General features: G+C 41.3%; 1 protein-coding gene across 1 annotated transcript; it reads right to left on the bottom strand.

The window, feature by feature from the left end:
- Positions 1–13,373: 13,373 nt before the first annotated feature.
- Positions 13,374–19,618, bottom strand: terb1 (telomere repeat binding bouquet formation protein 1). Its single transcript, XM_058645446.1, has 16 exons — positions 19,477–19,618; positions 19,266–19,376; positions 18,913–19,044; positions 18,137–18,268; positions 17,959–18,019; positions 17,732–17,850; positions 17,465–17,590; positions 17,234–17,386; positions 17,022–17,153; positions 16,764–16,889; positions 15,531–15,661; positions 15,141–15,448; positions 14,983–15,047; positions 14,793–14,870; positions 14,182–14,382; positions 13,374–13,378 (listed from the first exon to the last, which is right to left on the bottom strand). Exons 1-16 carry the CDS (start codon positions 19,511–19,513, stop codon positions 13,374–13,376), a joined length of 1,917 nt encoding a protein of 638 aa, XP_058501429.1. The 5' UTR covers positions 19,514–19,618.
- Between the last annotated feature and the right edge of the window lie 233 nt (positions 19,619–19,851).

Raw genomic sequence — 19,851 nt, 5'->3', positions numbered from 1 at the left:
GTTGCTTTGTGAGGACCATACGGAGTGAGGAAATTTTGACTGGTCCTCGCATCTTTAAATGGCTTTTTCAGGGTTAAGACCTGGTTTTAGGGTCAGAGTATTGGGTCAAGGTTTAGTTGTGACGGTTAAGTTTAGGGTAAGGGAATGCAGTGTGTCTATGAGGGTCCTCACTATGATTGCTGCTCAAACCTATGCGTGTATGTGTGTACTTGTATTTGTTACCTCTCAGACCTTTTTTCCCAGAAACGTTGACCTTGTCAGGACCAGTAGTCCTCATGGAGACCAAAACCTGGTCCTAATATGGCAAAACCTCAGGGGCTATCCACACGAAAACGAGTCGAGGTGAATCTGAAAAAAGTTTGTATCGTACTGGTGTTTAAAACAGAGAGGAAAGGTGTGTTATGTATATATCTATATATATGTACATATACATATGTATACAGTATATACTGTTATATATACTTTGCATGCATTTGTGACAGTACGGTTGTTTTAGGGATGTGTGATTAACTGCATCACCAAAAACCAGCTTCTTATGCAGTAACATATGTTGCTTTTCTTTAGGCCCAAAACAATTACTCGAATAATCGATTACTAATCGGTTACTAAATTAATCGTCAACTATTTTGATAATCAAGTTATTGGTTTGAGGGTTTTTTCATTATTAAAACAAGATGTCTGATAGTTTTGGCTTCTTAAATGTGAATATGTTCTTATTGTTGTTTATTTGCTCCATAAAACAAATACATCAATAAAACTGTAGCAGTAGATTTCAGTATACTTTAGTGTTGAAAAATGTGGGTTTAATTTCACCTCCTTCTACGAATAATGATGATGTTTTCTGGCGCATTATGGTCTTTGTCCACTGGGTGGCGGTAAAGACTCCGTGTAGTCAGTGTGGTCTCTGGACCACTACATTGACGCGCGTGCTTATGTTGCACGTATACATAAAGACTTAACGCCTCGTGTACACGTGTTTTAAGTTGTGTAAATAAACAAATAAAGGTGACGTCATGTCAGAGAAGCCGCGGGAGCTGCCCTCGTGGATGGTAAAGAAGGTCAAAGTGAAAGAGAAGGAGCCGCCGCTGCTACTGCTGAGCAGGAGGAAGAGCAAAGTCGCGAGGTAATGACGTAAATAACCGACCAGAGTGTGGTTTGTGTGTTTGAGCTGCTTCAGTTGTTTTTAAGCAAAGACGCGTCTGTGTTTCCAGGTCTGTCTGTTACTGTATGAACGAGAAAGAGCTGGTGGAAGCCGTAGCTTCTTATCTCACCAATGGCGTCTGCGAGGATGTGGCTCCCCGTACCGACCACAAGGTGGAGCTGTTTTCTTTCTTTTCACAGTGTCGTGCAACACGACCAAGACGCCCCAGAAACAAACCAGCAAATACAGTTCCTGTCTCATGTGAAGACATTTAACACATTTTGACTACAATTAAATGCTTCCTTTCACGCAGGAGCAAAAGTCAATCTTTGATTATCTGACATTATTACAACAGTCAATTATCAATATTGATTTAGCCTAGATACATGGAAATGAACAACCTTTAAAGTATATTTTTTTGTCAAGTATTTAACTTGAAGGCCTTTAACATTGGTTTCTATTCAAATATCAATAAAATTTCAAAATGAAAAAAGAATAAAAGGAGGAAAAGCCAAAATTGAGACTCTAAAACGGTAAAATCAAATATGCTATTGTCTTTTTCACATGGTTATTTCCTGAACCACTAAGTAATGATTTTCTTCCTCATCACAGGTTGTTGATAGAACAGAAGACAGGACTGTGAAGCTCAGAGGAGAAAAATCTGCCTCTTCTTCAAAGACAAAAGCAAAGTCAGTGACAGTGGATTTAGAGGAGGAGTCCTCAGACTGCAGCGCCGCTCAGGAGTCGACGTATGTTTCCGAGACAGACTTGGACATCACTGAGGTGGAAACTGTGCCATTCACCATGAACCAGCAGCAGTCGGTACCTGAGGGTCAGAGGTCAGGACCAGCTCAGGGTCACACAAGCGTTGAGCTTGACACTGAGAACAGAGAGGAGCGCTCACACAGGCCAGCACAGGTGGACGAGGATGACATGCGGCTAGTTAAGGAAATCTTTTTCACCTGATGATGAAAGTGAGGAATATCACACAACTTAGAAAGACAGTTGACCCTGTACTACCTCTATAGAGCTACAGATGTTGCTGCAAATTGTTACATTGGTCTCCTTTAATCAGTGTGAAAGGAATGAAAGGGGTGATACATTAGTTGTCAACACTACTGTAATGAAAAGGTGTAAATGCCTGTTTGTGTACCTGTTAACTCAGATTAAGCGAGATAAAGCTACAGTGTGCAACTTTTGACACCTTTATCTAAAAACAGGTTCTGTCAAGCGATACTACTAGACCCTATCAGAGGGAGTGTTTGAGTGTATACAGCAGCATAGCAGGGTTGGGCGGGGACAAGGCGCATTTATCCTGTCAAACTGCTGAATGACGGTGTTTTTTCAGCAGTATAATTCTATTCTGAAACTTTGCGTCTGCACTTCTATGTGTTTTCAGTCATACTCTACTTTACTCGCTCAGTGTTGTTGTTGCCTCCATCCGTCTCGACATAAGACAAATCACTTCTTGTGCGCAGCATCACAATCTCACTGAGCGGCACGAGATCTACTCACTGCTATACTAGGAAAATGAGAGAGTTGCGTGGAGCTGATGCTTTAACATTAAACGGTAAAAATCTTTTTGAGGATTTAGATTTGCTTTGTAAATATGAACATATTATTGAGCTTAAATCAATGTGAAATGAGAGAAAGCACAGACATCCACCAAGGCCTCTCTGTGGAAATGAAATGAAAGTCTATATGTCTGCATCATACTTTATGAATAAAGACTATGTTTTTGTCTACATTTTCTGGACTGGACATTAGACTGTGGTGGTGATACTGATTAGGTTTTTCTTTTTTTATAAGAAACCTTGTGAGATAAGGGAGCTTGTACATGATAGGAAACGGTGCTCATTGTGTTTTCTAATTTGCTGAACACTGAATCTGCACTGTTGGTTTACTGTTGTCAGATCAAATGATTAACAATGCAATTAATAAATGGAATTTTAATGAATGTATCATATTTGTCAGACAATCAAAGAAAGTGAAAGTGAAAAATCAGCATATAGCCACTGTCATATATAATGCTTTTCTGCCTGACTGAATGAAATCTGAGTGTAAAGATTATTCACAATAAATTAGTGTATAAATATTTATATGCTGCTGGGTCATAAGAAAGTGACAAAGCTTTGATTATCAAATGACATTGCTTCAATAAGCTTAAGCGATTCATCAAAAAAAAAAAAATGCTCATTCAGTATATTGAGGTCAGCTGACATAACATTGTTGGACCTGAACCTGATCCACAATTTAAAAAGTGAGACAGTGCTGTGTTCCTTTTTAGTTAATGAAGTCCTGAGACAGCAACGGTTTGGACCGGACTATCTCCAGTCAGACTTCAGGCTCCTCTGCGACACACAGGTCAGAGCAGCTGACAGAAGCAGCTCTGCCTGCACACACACACACACATAGAACCAGAGGGTCATGTTTCCCCAGCTCACATACGCCTGATGCTGCAGCAAAAATCCTATGATGCCGGTCAGGATGAGAAGGCTGGACGCAGCCTGGCAGGCAGCGCTGAACCCCAGCGCTGCTCTTTCTTTGGAGTAGGCTGACAAAACCACGGCCAGCAGAGCGAAGGCCACCAGCACCACAGGAACGTACAAACCCAGGATAACAACTGCTGAGAGGATGGTAGTTTTCAGCTCAGATTCTGCTCCTGTTCCAGCGTAACAGTTCACTTCACCACCATGTTCCTGTGCCAGACACACGCGGAAGGGACTGACGAGGACTTCACTGGAGAGGATGAAGACGCCAGCATGAAGCATCAGGGAGGAGACGACCTGAGTGAGGATGAGCAGGAGGAGGAAGATCAAAGTCCAAACAGTCCAGTTTGTGGGAGAGTTCACAGAGAAGATGGCAGCAGCTGAGGGCCAGCAGTGAAGTCCCATGACCTCTGACCTGTGGATTTCAATGAACACATTTTAGTAAGAAAAAGCAACACTTAGCCCTTTCTTTTACAAGTGTGGCACAAACCTATAGCTGTGTTTCCACCATGGTAAAGTTCAGTTTGGTACAGTAAAGCCCTGAGTCAAGCTTGCGTTTCGACTGAACAGTACCTTTACTCGGTAGGTTGTGGTGTGTATAGCATGACGTTGTACCTGTGCGCCACAACGACAATGGAGGCCGTCCTGCAGCTCTTTTTTCTCTCCTACTCGGTTTGTTGCTGCTTGTCTCAACAAGACGTCAAGCTTTGTATGAAGGAAGTGACGCTTTTCTGGCGCCCAATCAGCTGACTGTTGTGGGTCAAGGGTACCTAAAATGGAACAGTTGGGGCTGGTTATTTGGTATTCTTCCTAATGGTAAAATGTGCCGTGCTGTGCTGTTCCACATATGATGGCCTTTACAGACTATTTTTCAGAAATAAGTCAGTTTGTGGGTCACATGGCGGAGTAGTGGCTAGCACTGTTGCAGACCCGGGTTCGCAGCCTGCACTGCATGAAGATGTTCTCCCTGTGCGTGTGTTTTTTTTCCCAGGTTGAATGGCTGTTTGTCTCCGTGTGTTTGCACTGGCGACCTATCCAAGGTGTAAGCTGGGATTTTGCTCCAGCGCTCCACGACTCTCATGTGGAGGAGAAAGCAGTAGACAATAGATGAATGAATGAAGTCATTTTGTGAACTGCTGTGACACACGGCACCAGAGTTTAAATGTAAAAGAAACAAAGAACCAGAGAGGAGATCGTGTTTAATCCTGTCAATCACAGGCCAGTGGTAATACATAACCAGCCTGTAACACAGGTTCAGTCCTATAATTATCTCTGTGTACACAGTGACAGCGTGTTCACAGGGAACACACGTGTTGACTGGGTTTGCTCGACACTCTGCCACCTGACACTGTACAAAAGCACAGTGTCAGGTGTACTTTATTCTATCATAAAATCAAGTTTACTCTGGTATCTCGGCCTGGTTTTAGGACCTTTGTGTATCATCAGTCAGAAAAAAATCATTAGTCTTCAGTTTATGTTTGAACAGAGTGTTCTTGAACACAGAGTACCCTCTGTGACCCCTCCCACATTCTGCATTGTCAATATGTTACCTTCAGGCAGAAGATATAGTGTTCAACACAGCCAATCTGTTCACTTAGTGATAACCACACACAGATTAGATTCAAGTTATTGATGTTTTTATTTCCCCTCTATGGTACAGGTCTCACACATGTGGCCCTCCAATCAAACCACTTAATATCAAGTTATAATGAGTTATTTTCATATGTTTCTTTTTTAGTAATAGATTAATTTTGCATCATAAATTAGATTGCATCTATCTATCTATCTATCTATCTATCTACTGGCCATTTAAGTACAATATTTCTGCACAAACATACTTCATTCTTTGGAAGGCTTGCTCTTGGGGAGTGGACTGTGAGTCAGGCTTTTGTCCACTTCACAGGTCTTGACACACCTGTGCCACTAAAAACAAATGAGTCATGTGTTTAATAGTCAACTCTTCAGTCAGCTGATCTGCATGTCCCAGCTGACTGGCACATAATAATCATAATAATGTCATTTCAATGAAGTCAGCACTTAAATCACGAGCTCCTCTTAAAACTAGAACCTCGTGGTTGTGATCGTTTTCAGGTGATTCGTCCTGTGAACGAGTGCAGCTTGACTTTTCTTTGTTTACTTACGCTCAGTCGACGACGTCAGCCTGGCTCTGGTTGTGCAGTGCAGTGGTTTGACTTTTGGTCTCGTGAGCGCGCACGGTGCGCAGCTGTTGGCGCGCGCTTCAGCTCCAACACACAGTGAGCTCAGAGAGAGAGAGAGAGAGAGAGAGGTCATCTACAACGTCTCCCGCTGTCACTGTACCGGATAAAGGTTTCGTTCAAGGTTGGTTCTATTCAATGTTTTTTTTTCCTCTGTTGTAAATTATAACAGCAGTTATTAATTTACTTGTTGTTTTTTTTGACTTCTCTCCAGTTTGGATGTTATTAAAGTTTTTGTTCAGGAGGCAGGGAGGCGTGGTCGCGTGCAAAAGCTCCTTTGTTTCTTTTGCCTTGACAATCAATAAGGAGATAAGTTTATGTAAATCGATTTGGCAATGAAAACGCATAGATCCATGATTGTCACAGACAAAGAAGTGCAATTATTGTTATAGTTTCGCAATGTAAGGGAAAACCATAAACTCTTAATTATTTGATTATTTTATTGTGAAATGGCAGACAAGTTTCTACGGCATGTCCAAACTTGTCCTTGCTTAATAAAAATAGAACTATAAAAATGAAACATCAGCAATATTATGTAAACATTTATCCCACTATCTACTAGTACTGCATTGTCCAGGGTTTAACAAAATATCAGCTTAGAAGAAATATTTTCCAATTTGTGTGTTTGTTTATGTTGTTAGTTTTGTAACCTCAATTTTGCATGTTTAGAATCTGCAATTTAAAGGTCCACTGAGTATCATTTGTGATGGGTTTACTGCATAATTCAAATAAACTACCCATATGTGTGTGTGAATACATGTACAATGACTTTGAAATAAAAACAAAATCATGTGGTTTGAATAGATTTTGAATAATGACGCGTGCAACCTGATGTGATTGCTACGTTTAGCGTTAATAGCACTTCTGTCCTATTTGTTTCACAGTAAAGCAGTCGTACACATAGTACCGGTTTATTTTTAAACGTAAAAAATACAGCTTTGCTGATTTATCAACTGGAACATGGGGAACTTGGATGGTGACGTCGAACAAAAGAAAAACACTGCCTCTGGTTTGCCAAGGCAACGATAGTTCCCTGACACGTGGGAAAAAGACAGGATAGCACAGGAGTTTCACCATTAGATGTCACCACCAACTCTTACACACTTTAACAGAGAGTTTAGTGTTTAACCTTCAAAAAAAATGTGATGTAGTTATTAATAATAATATTCTTCTCAAGTCCTGCACAGGGTGATCATGGGAAACAGGTTTGGCAGAAAGCGAGACGCTGAGGCTGACAGTGGAGAAAATGCCGCTGCTGGCACAACAGCGACTGAGGCGGCTGGAGAGCCAGAGACGTTAGATGTGGTTCTGGAAAAACCAGTGACACCAGTGGCACGTTTACCTGATGAAGCATGTACATCAGAGTGCAAAGCAGCCGAGGCTGCTGCTGCCTCAGCTTCACCCGGTGATGCTGAAACGGAGGCGGTGAAGATGGAAACTGAAGCTCCGGTTCAACCTCAGCTTCTGGCCTCAAACACTGAATCTCCACACACAGAACCAGTTCCAGAACCAAAGTCTGTTGCTGAAGCTCAGCTTGAAACAGGCCCAGAACCTGTATCTCAACCAGGACCTCCCTCAAATCACGATGCAGAAGTTGAAACTAAGCTGGTCTCTGAGTCATTACCTGTCCCAACTGAGTCTATGGAGCAGCAAACACTTACTCAAGAGTCTATACCTGAGCTAAAATTTTGTTCACTACCTGTCGATGACCTAGATATCTCTGAACCAAAGCCTGTACCTGAAGCTCAGATCAACCTAGAACCACCCTCAGAATCTGACCCTCAACCAGGACAAACTGTTCCAGCACCAAAGCCTGCAGCTGAAGCTCAGCCCAACCTAGAACCAACCCCTGAACCTGCTCCTCAACTAGAACAAACTGTTCCACAACCAAAGCCTGTAACTAACACTCAGATTGACCTAGAACCAACCCCAGAACCTGTTCCAAAACCAAAGCCTGCAGTTGAAGCTCAGATCAAACTAGAACCAGCCCCAGAATCTGTTCCTCAACCAGAACAACCTGTTCCAGAACCAAAGCCTGTAGCTGAAGCTCAACCTGACCTAGAACCAGCCCCAGAATGTGTTCCTCAACCAGAACAACCTGTTCCAGAGCCAAAGCCCATAGCTGAAGCTCAGCTTGACACAGAACCAGTCCCAGAATCTGTTCCTCAAACAGAACCTGTTCCAGAGCCAAAGCCCATAGCTGAAGCTCAGCTTGACACAGAACCAGTCCCAGAATCTGTTCCTCAAACAGAACCTGTTCCAGAGCCAAAGCCTATAGCTGAAGCTCAGCTTGACACAGAACCAGTCCCAGAATCTGTTCCTCAAACAGAACCTGTTCCAGAGCCAAAGCCCATAGCTGAAGCTCAGCTTGACACAGAACCAGTCCCTCAAACAGAACAACCTGCTGCAGAACCTAAGCCTGTAGCTGAAACTCAACTTGATCTAGAAACAGCGCCAGAACCAGTTTCTCAACCAGGACCTTCCTCAAATCAAGTGGCAAATGTTGAAATTGAAACTAAGCTGGTCTCTGAGTCATTACCTGTCCCAGTTGAGTCTATGGAGCAGCAAACGCTTAAACAAGAGTCTTTACTTGAGCTAGACATTTGTTCGTTACCTGTTCTTGACCTGAAGGTCCTGGATGTCACTTGCCAACGTGTAGACACTGTTTCCTCCCCAGTTCCCATCTCTGAGCCAGTCAGTGCAGACGAGCCCTCAGATGTCGCAGTGACAGAGGAATGCCAGAACAGTGCTGAGGCTGCCGCTGAGAGTGAGAGTGGCAAATCTGTGGGAACATCAGAACCACCGGTAAAACCGAAAGCGGTGGAAGCAGCAGAGAACCTCGAGCAGCTTGTGAATACTGCCATTGAGGAAAGTGTTAGTGAACTCCTGCAGAACTTAGAGCTGAAAGAAAGTGATGTCCAGCTCCCAGGTGACGCGCCCATCACAGACGTGAGCATGTCTACTGAGCTGATGTGAATCCACGGAAAAGTCATGTAAGAAGTGAATACAGGGTTCCCACATATTTAGGTCAATGTCTTCCGCTGTTAACCAAAGTGTGGGAACCCTGTCAATGTTTTATTTTTTTTTTCCACTTGTGTGACCTGTTAAAAGCAAACTGCTTTTTTTCTGTGGACCAAATGGGGCTGATATCTTCTCTGTCTTCTACCAAAAATTGGTACCTTCAAGTCTTTTGATCAGGACAGGGTGTACAAGCTTATTTTCATTTATTGATAGACAACAGAGCTTTTCCTCTTGCAAATGTCCTAAATGAGAATTAAAGTGTATTTCTGTAAGGGACCATTGCTATTTGACAGTTTGATAGAGAAAATACTGAGCATGAGAGTTTTTTGTAAATTAATTCAAAACAACAGGCGAGGGACAAAAACAATGCAACCATGTTTGGACTTGGCAATATTCCTTCAACAGGTGTGATAATCATATTGTAATGGGGTTTGAATGGGAATGTTTTGCTTTTGAAAATAAAAATGTTTCATAAATCTTGGCCATGCAACTTGTTTTTCGTTGTTTTTTAACTCCAAGAAATTGTCCTATGTGAAGATTTTGAGAGCGTAAATGAGTTGAAGTTAAAACAAAGGTGAGCTTATATGTTAAATGACCATAAAGCTTATGCTGAATGAGGAATGTGGTCACACTGGTTTTAAAGTGATAACGGCCAGGCTGTTAAATAAACAAAATGGGGCATTTGGAGATTTCGTCACCACAGAGCTTCACCAACAACATGTGAGTACATGTATCAGACACAGTTTTCACATTGAAATGCAATTTCAGCATGTGGAGACGGCGTCTTCTCACAGTCGTGTGGGAAAGAGGACAAGAGAGGAAGGAGGAGAGAGAGTAGAGGGAGAGATGAGGCCACATTCTTTCCAGAGGAAGGAGGTTTTTTAGGGGGTCCTGGGTCAAAAGTCTTCAGTGTGACGGTGTTTCAGTCCATGAGAAATCTGCTCCACACATGCTTCTCCCACCGCACTCCCCCAGCCCTCACTGCAGGCTTGATTAAGTAGTTTGGCAGTTGGTATGAAGGGTATGAAAAATGAAACTGGGAAAAAAAAACAACCACCATACTTACGGAGCAGCAACAGTTAATCTCTGTTAAGTTTTGTCCAACTCCTTAATCCATAATCATATTAAATCACACTCCCAAAAACATTTGCTAGTCTAGTCACACCTAACTTTTAACAGTTTAGGCTTAAGACATAGCAAACGGTTAAGTAAGTCTTGTGGTTTATGGCAGCATGCTGACGAGTCCTCATGGGAGGGGAGAGGCACTCTTTCACAGTGATCTCAGCCATTCTCTGAAGCATGAGATTTAACTGCATCTTAATGCACAGTGAGAAAAGATAAAGCAACATTATGCCCCGGTCCCCCTCCCCTCCATTTCCTGTCTCTTCACAGACTCCAGTGGCTAAAAATATTTTTTTTCTGTGACAGTATATCACAAAGTAACAAATTCTTTAAACATTATCAATTGATTGTTAAAGTCTTAAAGAGCAGATGCTGTTTCCTCACTTTTGTGATAAAATATATTGCGATCAACTAGCGTTGAATCTAGCAGATGTGTCATCACAACATGGCGGTGACTCATTGAGAGGGCGGTGACTACAGCAACACAATGAGCCAAGGTCCCAGTGATTTTTGAGTCTCAAGTGAATTTTATATTGACACACACAGAATAAATGGTGTCTCCAGTTACATTTTCAAAGTCTGCTTGCATGAACAACAAACAGGTATTTTAACAGTGAAGGTGCTGACAGGAAGTTAAATGTCCAATGTGTAACATTTTGAAAGGTTTATAGCCTTAAAATGACCCTTGTATCACCATGTTATGTTTCTGCAGCAACACACCAACCAGAGCATGCTTTTCTTTGCACTTTCCAGTGGAAACTTACAGCACCAAGAAAATAGAACGCCGGCCACATTGACCTGATGCATATAACAACTTTAAAACATCTCTATCTATGGGAACTAGGGCTGCAACTAACAATTATTTTGTTGATCAGTGGAAATTATGATGTTCTTGAATGTCTATAATGTCTATAATGTGTTGTGCACAAACCAAATTTATTTAGATTTAATGATTTGTTTGTCATAAGAAACCAGCTGAAAAGAAGTCAGAAAGTGTGTTTGAAACAAGCTTTCTGATTTTTCAGCTTCTTAAATGAATTGAAAAAAAAACACTCATTAATCCGTCAAAATCAAAATTAGCGTTGCAGCCCTGATGGGAACCACATCGGTAAACGGGCAACTCGACACAATTGTTGACAACAACATGGTGCTATCTGGTATAAGGTCATTGTAGTTTGTTTGTGTTTGTTGCAGTTGGCAGTCTCACCGTTAGATGTCACTACCTCTTCGACACACTGGACCTTTCAGGAACTGAAACACCTGGTTCAATGTGTTCACAGTTTTAACAGAAAGAAACAATTAACAGTATATGTAAGAACTGGACAACTTCACGATCAATGAAATTGTGTGAAACAAAGAGGACGATTATTAATGGTCTGCCCCAGGGTTTATGAGATTATGTGCAGCCAGTATCCAGGTTATGACCTCTGTGAAGGTGAAAGCAAGAGGAGAAATGAAGGCTGTTAGTATCAGTCCAGTCTGACACTTCTCTTACAACATCACCACTATATTTCAACATTTCCTCTAGTTACCCTTAGCTGCTTGTATTTCTCCTCAAGGCGGCTCTCCTCAACGCAGAAGTCTTTCCACTCTGTTCTCTGAGAGTGAAAATATGAGAAAAAGTTGTGAGAATAGATGAGACAGAAGCTGTACTGAAATGTTTAACTGACAATTTAAACAATAAAAAAATCCCAATAAAAGTCAGATAATTTTATTTGTTCTCAGGAACAAAAAACCTTTGCACTTGAAACAGTCATGGTGATAAGAAGGTGCTGGAAAACATTGCATAAACACATTAACATGCAGAAGTGGACCACTTTGTTGGTATTCTGTCACGAAACACAAGAACCAAGAACAGTCTCTGAAATCCTTTGACACTGACAAATGTAATTGGGCTCCCTTCCTTGTCTTTTCCATGTTGTACACTTTCAGCCGTCTCTTTTGGGTCATTATTCTGTTGAAGGACACATGAGAGACTGAGCTTTCCAACACTGGGCAGAACTTGTTGCTCAGATTCAAGGATGCCCGCGTCAAAACATAACCAAGCTCCCCCATGTTTCACAGCAGGCGTGGTGTTTTTTCTTCTCACACTTCCTCTCCAGCTCACACAGTTGCTGTACATCAAGGGAGGAATAGAAGGAGGAAAATAAAGTGTGGGCTGTGCAGAGGAAGGAAAACTACAGTATTTTAAGTATAGACTCGCACAAAGTGAGTGCTGGGAAAGGCATTTGGCTAAGAAAATGCAGTAAATCTCAGTCGGACAGCACAGAAACACTGAACTTTATATCTCTGCATTCGGTCTGTAGCAGCTTTTTGGCTTCAGTCAAATGTCTAACTGAGATTATGTGCACTTGGAAAGTTAGAATGTGGAGGAGAAAAGTAGGCTGGAGGGTAAATATGATACTGTAAGTACTGAATGTGCGAAATCATATGGTGGAACACAAATATCTGCTGAGTGACACACGCACACCGGCTCCACAGTGTGAAACAGCTTCATACAGCCGTGCTGTGCTGCACGGATCCAGCTCTGTCATGTGCTGTGAGAACTCTGGCTACAGATCGACATTCCTTTTGCTGTTTGTGTGCTGCTAAGATCACACTTCAGAGGGCAGCTCCCATCACACACCCTCAATCACAACATTCACACACACTTAGCGCAATGAGCTGTAACATTACACACACAGGCCACATTATTGGGTACACGTGATACCTTATAAAGTGTCAGCAGTGGCATCCAGTGTGCTCTTCTGCTGCTGTAACTCATCTGTGTCTAGGGTCAACATGTTGGGAGTTCAAAGATGTTTTTCTCCATAGCAATGTCTATATCAAGTGGCTATTTGAGTTGCGTTACTAATGTCTTTCTATCATTCTAATCTGACCTCTGGTATCAACAAGGTATTATTATATTTGGCGATATTCAGTGGTGAGTTTTTACAACAGTTAGGCTAAAGCGGTAGACAAAGGATGGATGTTTATGATGGTGTCGTAAAAATATGTACGACACCACTGCAGGGGGAGCTCGATACAGAAAACATGTACCTAATAAAGTGGCCGGTGAGTGTATTTACCGTCAGGAGGATGCTGCCTTTTTAAATATGGCAAATGTATAACACCATGCAGTACATACCAGTTTTGTTGTAAGAAGTGAATGGCGTCCCACTACCGCCTCTGCGCAGTGGAGTCAAACTGATGCCTGGGATTTGTGTAAAAAAACCATGTACATTATCTTTTATCAATGGCTGACATCTAAAATGACCAGGAATCATCTTGTCAAGCTTTCAGAAGGAATTTGTCAAACAACTTCCAACAACTCGTTCCTAAAGCTATAGATCAAATAGCTTGCATGGCAAAGAAGGCATTTTGTTTTTGATAGTTTATTTATGTTCACACTGTGATACAAGGAAACAAGGAAGACATGTTAACTCTGATGTGCTTCTTACCATGATGTTTCTTCCAGGGGATTTCTGGCAGCGAGCTCCTGACTTTCCCAACTCCCTCTGTTACAGTGAAGGAGAGCTTAATAAAGTACAACAGTGACAATGTAATAGACAAGGAAAATAAAACTGAGTGTTTTTGCAAACAGTGTGTTGTGGTAAAGTGTTTACATTTATCTTAACTGAGGTAATGAACTAAGCTCTTTCCCTTAGTCACGTCATGTGAGAACACTGCTGTCACTACAGCAGTGTTCTCACATTTATCTGGGCTTGGGACCACCACGTGGAGTACACTGGCCCTTCCGGGGCTGGGATCAATTTAGAGTGTCCAATTAACAATGAGCTGTGGATTGGGAAGCCTGCTCAGAGGCACCACAGCCCTTGACCTGGCAGGGATTCAAACCTGCTCAAGAAAGAAGTCACTAATGTTCCTTAATTACAAAGAAAATATTTAAATTGTGTCGAGGATTAAAAGCTGCAGATACAAAAGCCATAACTCTGGGTACCTGACATAGTCTGCCTCACGCAGTAATATCCAGAACATGTTGCAGTATTAGTAGTAGTAGTAGTAGTAGTAGTAGTACTAATGCTAGCTTAATAAGGACTATAAATGTTAAAGGAGAATGTAGAATAATGAACATAAACACACACAGCTGCCTGGTAAATTGAAATACTGTGGTTCAGATTGTGAGACTGGACCAACATGATTTGATAAGATGTTTTTTACTTTGTAAAATTGAAACGATGAAGCCTCTTACCAATCCTTCCTCCAGCTGCTGACACTCTCCCAGACACACCGTCTCCCTCGTACTCTCTCCTGAACATAGGGCTGCAGTGACGGGTCCTGAATCTCTCTGTGGCCACTTGGAGAGTCTTGTGCATGTCACAGCTGTGATGTAAGGAGCTTTGAAGAGATGCAAAGGTGCGACTGGTCACTTTGTCAAAGGGCAGCACACAGCCTGAATCAGGGAGGGAAGAGATGTAGTGAATTGACATAAGATCTATAGCTGACTTTACACTGATGTCCTACTAAAAACAGAGGTATGGACATGATAGTGATTGTTTGTCTTCAGCGATGTCAGCCCCTAAATTTTCCAGCATAAAAGACTACAACAGGTTTATATAAGACAATAAATAAACTCGTCTGGAGCAATTCTGAAGATGGGTTAGTATATTTCTGCTTCTACTGATGTAATACTTTCACCTTCACCTTGGAAGCAATAGCAGAAGTCACCAAACTCTACTACTATTAAACTAAATCACTTGCAGACAATTCAGGTTTGTTCTTCACATGAAGATCATTTAAGACAGGAAGGACAAACGCAAGGCGGAAACCATTTTGCTGATGGTTAGCTGAATGTTCTCCTACCTGCACACCGGGACTGAGGGAGGGAGTTTTCTTCTGCTGTGAGTTTCTTCCCCTTATTTTTGTCCCAGTCCAATAACTCTACATTTTACAACAAAATAAATAGTGTATAAATCACACACTGACTGGAACACAAATAAAAGCAAAGCAATCTGTAATTAGAATAATTAAGGCATGAAGATGTGTTTCTAACCTTCTTTAGTATGTATGTCTTTTGGTGAACTGTGCCTCACTGATGTTGGGAGTGTACACATCCGTCTAAATGAATATAATAAAGAACAGGAGAAAAATGACTGATGAAAGCCTCTATGTGAACTCTAACCCTGATAAAGAAGCACATACTCTACATACCTGTCGGCTGTTTTTGGCTCTCTGCTTCCCTCTAGTGACTTTACATGAGAAGACACTGTGGCTCTGGCATCTTCTCTCACTGAGAACCTCTCATCTCTTTCACTGCTTTTAGCTTCCTCCTTCCAGCTCATGTTCTTCTGTAGACTGTCCTTCTTCTTGGCTTCTTTGTGCTTGTGAGTGCTGGTGCCTCTGTATGTTGTGGGGATGCTTTTATTTCTCTCCTGATGTTGCACATGTAAAGGTAAGGCTGACGGTAGAGAGGAGAGAGCTTGCGCTGGCATTGCAGTTGGTGGCTCTTCCTGCACAGCCTCCGCAACATGAACAAGAGAATATACCGTAAGTCACAACTCGGCTGTACATGTTGATTAAACGGATTAATTAATGTCTAACCTTGTACTGTTTCTGCTCTAGCAGTTTAATCCTGTGGAGCAACTCCCTGGCCGAGCTCCTGAAGCTCTCCATGTTTGTGAGGGGCTCCATTTTTGTATCCTCCTCATTTCTAGACTCTCCCAACGACATGGCTTCACAGGCAGACAGACAAGTCATTTTGAGAACTTTTCTATTGTCCACCTAAGACATTTTCACTTGTTTGTTCAATCGATCCATTTGATTTGAATGGCAAACATATCAGTTAGGTGAAGGGAATGCAAACACTTAGAATCCCACCTCAAATGATAAAGGTTTGGTTCACACTTTTCACAGAAACTTTTCACAACTGAAATTGTAATTAATCCTGAATGTGTTTCTTCCAGGATGGCATGGTTGCACTTTATTGGTTGTTTTATCTATTTTATTAACTATTGTTAATTGTTGTCCTGTGTATGTATTTATTGCTATTTCTATTATTAGCGTATGTTGTGTCACTGTTGTACTTAGTTTTTACTGTTGTCTTATGCTGCTGGCTGCACTACAAATTGCCCTCCGGGGACAATAAAGATCTCTTGACTTGACTTGACTTGTGTTTCCAGTGACCATGAATTTGATCTTGCTTCCACCACCCCATATGCAAACTGCTTAAAAACAACAACATCATGTCTGTTAAGTAGCTGTCAATGTGTATGTGTCTGCACAAGTAACAGGGAGAGAGGTGGATAAAAAGAGAAGATTTAAATATTTACCATAATCTGGCTCTGACCTGTGCTGGCTGAGGCCTGGTTGAAACGCAGGTAATCACTTTTGGTGGTGAATTTGTGATTTTGTGGTCTTTCAAGCAATAAGCTATGATATATGATGACTTGGGCAATATCATGAATGGATGAATTAAATATTCAAAATTCAGCTCGTCAACACCATGACTGTTGACTACATCTGTGATCTCTCTCTCCACACTGTCACTTTCTGACTTTCTCTGATTCCACTTTTCAGGCTGACAAACAGAATAACCTTGTTATTTTTAAAATTCTGAATATATTTGGGCGTGGTATTCAAATTACGCTCATATCAGCCACCACATTCTATCAAAGGCTGATCAGGTGTACACCAGGCTTGGGTGGCATACACACTTGGCGTATGGCGATATTTACACCTGAATCTGCACCCGTTTCTAAGCAAGTCTGATAAATGAGGGCCAGTGAGTGTGAAATATAGTTGCATTACGATACAAGCAAAGTTGCCGTGACTTACTGGCCTGTTTGCAGGTCTGCAGTATGAACGTAGTAGCCTTCCTGACTTCCTCACTGGTGTCCTCTGTGAGTAAAGTTATAATAATGGGCAGGCCTCCACACTGTACAAACTGGAACTGATGCTCCACTGCAGAGGAGAGGACACACACAAGTGTGAGAAATATTTGGACAGCAAAAAGAGTCAAGTTGTCCTCTTGCACAAAGGAAGTGTACAGCAGTGGGTAGCTCTTCCAGCAAACATATGAGACACAAAACCTACCAGAGGAGTCAGTGCAGTGACCCAGGGCAAGTAAAACAGAGAGCTTGTTCTCAGGAGCCAGATTTGGACTGGTCAGCAGGGAGAGGAGTTTGGACACGATGCCATACCGAGCCAAACCTGAAGCCAGAGCAACTATAAAGAGCACATTGTCAATGGAGTTGTCTGCATGAATTGTTTCTGTGCATGGGTTTAAGTGAGAGAGTGATACAAACAATTGTCAGTGATGCAAGCTGACAGGGTCTTGGACAAAGTGACAGAAAGTTGGCAAGACAACAAACTGGTATCTGCCTCTGGAGCTAGACGAAGCAGTGAAAGAGTGAGTGTTTCCAAACCTCCAGAGTGAGAGAAACACTCCTGAACCCAACCTGCAGAATACAAAGAATTGTGATTGTTTTCATTTCATCTCAGGATTAAGTCAAGTCATTTTTGAAAGTTTCACCTACTGTTGTTGGCGACTGTCATCGCTATGAACGAACAAATCAAATTAAAAATCCCTTTTTGTGTCAGAGCAATGTGAAGCCAGGCATTTATTATGGGAAAGGTAGCTGCACACATTCGCTGACCCTCATCTGAAAGACAAGAAAAAATAAAGTAAACATGGTTTTTATTACACCAGATATTCCAAAATACCTCATCATGTAGTTTGATTTTAAAGAATGTTTTATCTATTAACTGCTCCATACAATGCACAAATACAGAGATGACATTACCATTCTGAGGATTGTTGACGCATCCACAGAGAGCATTAGCTACTGATGTCCACAGCTGGTATGTGTGAGTAGCATTGACTACAACTGAAGTAGTGTCCAAGGAAAGAGGAAAAGTAGTCCTGCAAATATATTAACCATTAAACCTTATGTATGTGATTATGAGTAGATATATTTGATTAAAAATGTCAGAATACCTACATGGATCTAGTTATATCACTGAAAAGTACCTGAAGAGGCGCAGTAGGATGTCCAGGCAGCCAGAGGTTTGAGCTAAAGACTGACCTGATTCTTCAAAAAAAACACACAGATACTTAAATCAACTTTACTTTCTCTCACCATCATTTTGTAAATAAATCAATGAAAACCTATATATTTGAATTGATTATATTAGCTAAGGAGCCTTACTGTTATTAGCTACCAACACAGAGAGCAAATAGACAGACACTCTCCTCTGTGTCAGTGAGACGTCTTCTTTCAACAACAAACCGGCAAGGTCTGCAAACGTCTCCTGTGTGCAGAGAAAACTCTTGCAAAACACTAACCAGAAAGAAAAAATAAATAGTATGTTAACAACAGGCAAAGATACAATAAAATGACAGACATTTGAAAACACCCCAATACAACAAAATGACACTACACAGGCTTGTTGAATACCATACAACTTGCCACGTTGTCAGTTGTTTAACACATATTTCCTGTTGGGCACTGGTGGGACAATTTATGCACTTTGGGATGTTATGTTTCAAGCACTACAAAGGGCACAGTTCAAAAAGTAAAATGGAGTAGAGGGGGTCACATGTTTTGTGTTGTTTGGGTACAAATGACCACTAACACTGCCACAATAGTGGTAAATACCTAGCTGTGCCTTTACTACCAGATCTATACTCAATGTATGGACCTTACTTTACTTATAACATCATCAATGATCCAAGTCATCACCTTTTTAACCTCCTGCCATCTGGATGGAGATACAGAATTATTAGAGCTCAGACTTCCAGGAAGAAAAACAGCTTCTTACCCAGAGCCATGGCTCTGCTAAACACTGCTGTAATAACTGAGGCATGTGCACCAAAGTGTGCAATAGATGATATTTGTAATAGCCAAACGGATATCTAGAACATTTAAACAGATTTGTAACTAACTGGAGCACTTCTAGGTACTTTTAAAATGATGTTACTGACCATTATCCTCTGCCAGAGTGCCAAGTGTAAAGAGAGCAGTCTCCTTCACATCTGAATGAACAATACTGGATTTGCAGAGGTTGTACACAAATGTCACTCCTCCCATTTCTCTCAGCAGGTCCACATTATCCTCTGGCATAATGAAACATAAACATCAAAACGGTTTCATGCCTGGACATAATTATATATATATATATATATATATATATATATATATATATATATATATATATATATATACACATGTAAACACATAATTTACTTTCAACTCCAGCAACAGATAGGACTGAAAGATAGGATCCCAGGACACATGGTTAGAGGAAATAACATGGTATATTGCCATTGACATTTACCTTTGTTTTCACAGATGGAGTGAATGGTGAGCAGAGCTTGTTTCTGTAACTCAGGACATTTCATCTGGATCTTCAGACACTCCAGCAGCATGCAGAGATCTGTCCGTGTTGCTAAAAGAGATGGAATTAGCATAGCACTGTGAAACAAACACACGTGTATGTAAAAATGACATTAGCTGAATTGGTACACTGAGTAATCGACGTCACTTACTATTACGGCGGTTGCTGCCAACACCTGTCTTATCCATCACTCTATTTCTAATGCCTATACTATATTTACAACAACGTCTTCACTAATTCACCACTTCCTGTTAAGGAAGTGTGTGCTAACGAATTAGCCACGTAGCTTAATTGAACAATTAAGCAATGTTTACGTCAGCTAAACATTTTCTGTCCATTTTCCCGTTTAACCCACATATTAGTGAACGAATTAGTTAATTAAAACAATAAAATAAGTTAAAGGGGAAAAACCGTTAGCCAACGTTTTCGCTGCTGAGTCTGTCGGGTGTTGACAAAATGACGACACACTCCTAATGCAGTTTTAACGAATAATAAATAATAAAACCTAAACATATCTTATGAGGCA

The sequence above is a fragment of the Solea solea genome, chromosome 12 (assembly GCF_958295425.1).
Source record: "Solea solea chromosome 12, fSolSol10.1, whole genome shotgun sequence".
Classification (NCBI taxonomy): Eukaryota; Metazoa; Chordata; class Actinopteri; order Pleuronectiformes; family Soleidae; genus Solea; species Solea solea.
This window is presented reverse-complemented; position numbering and strand designations above follow the sequence as displayed.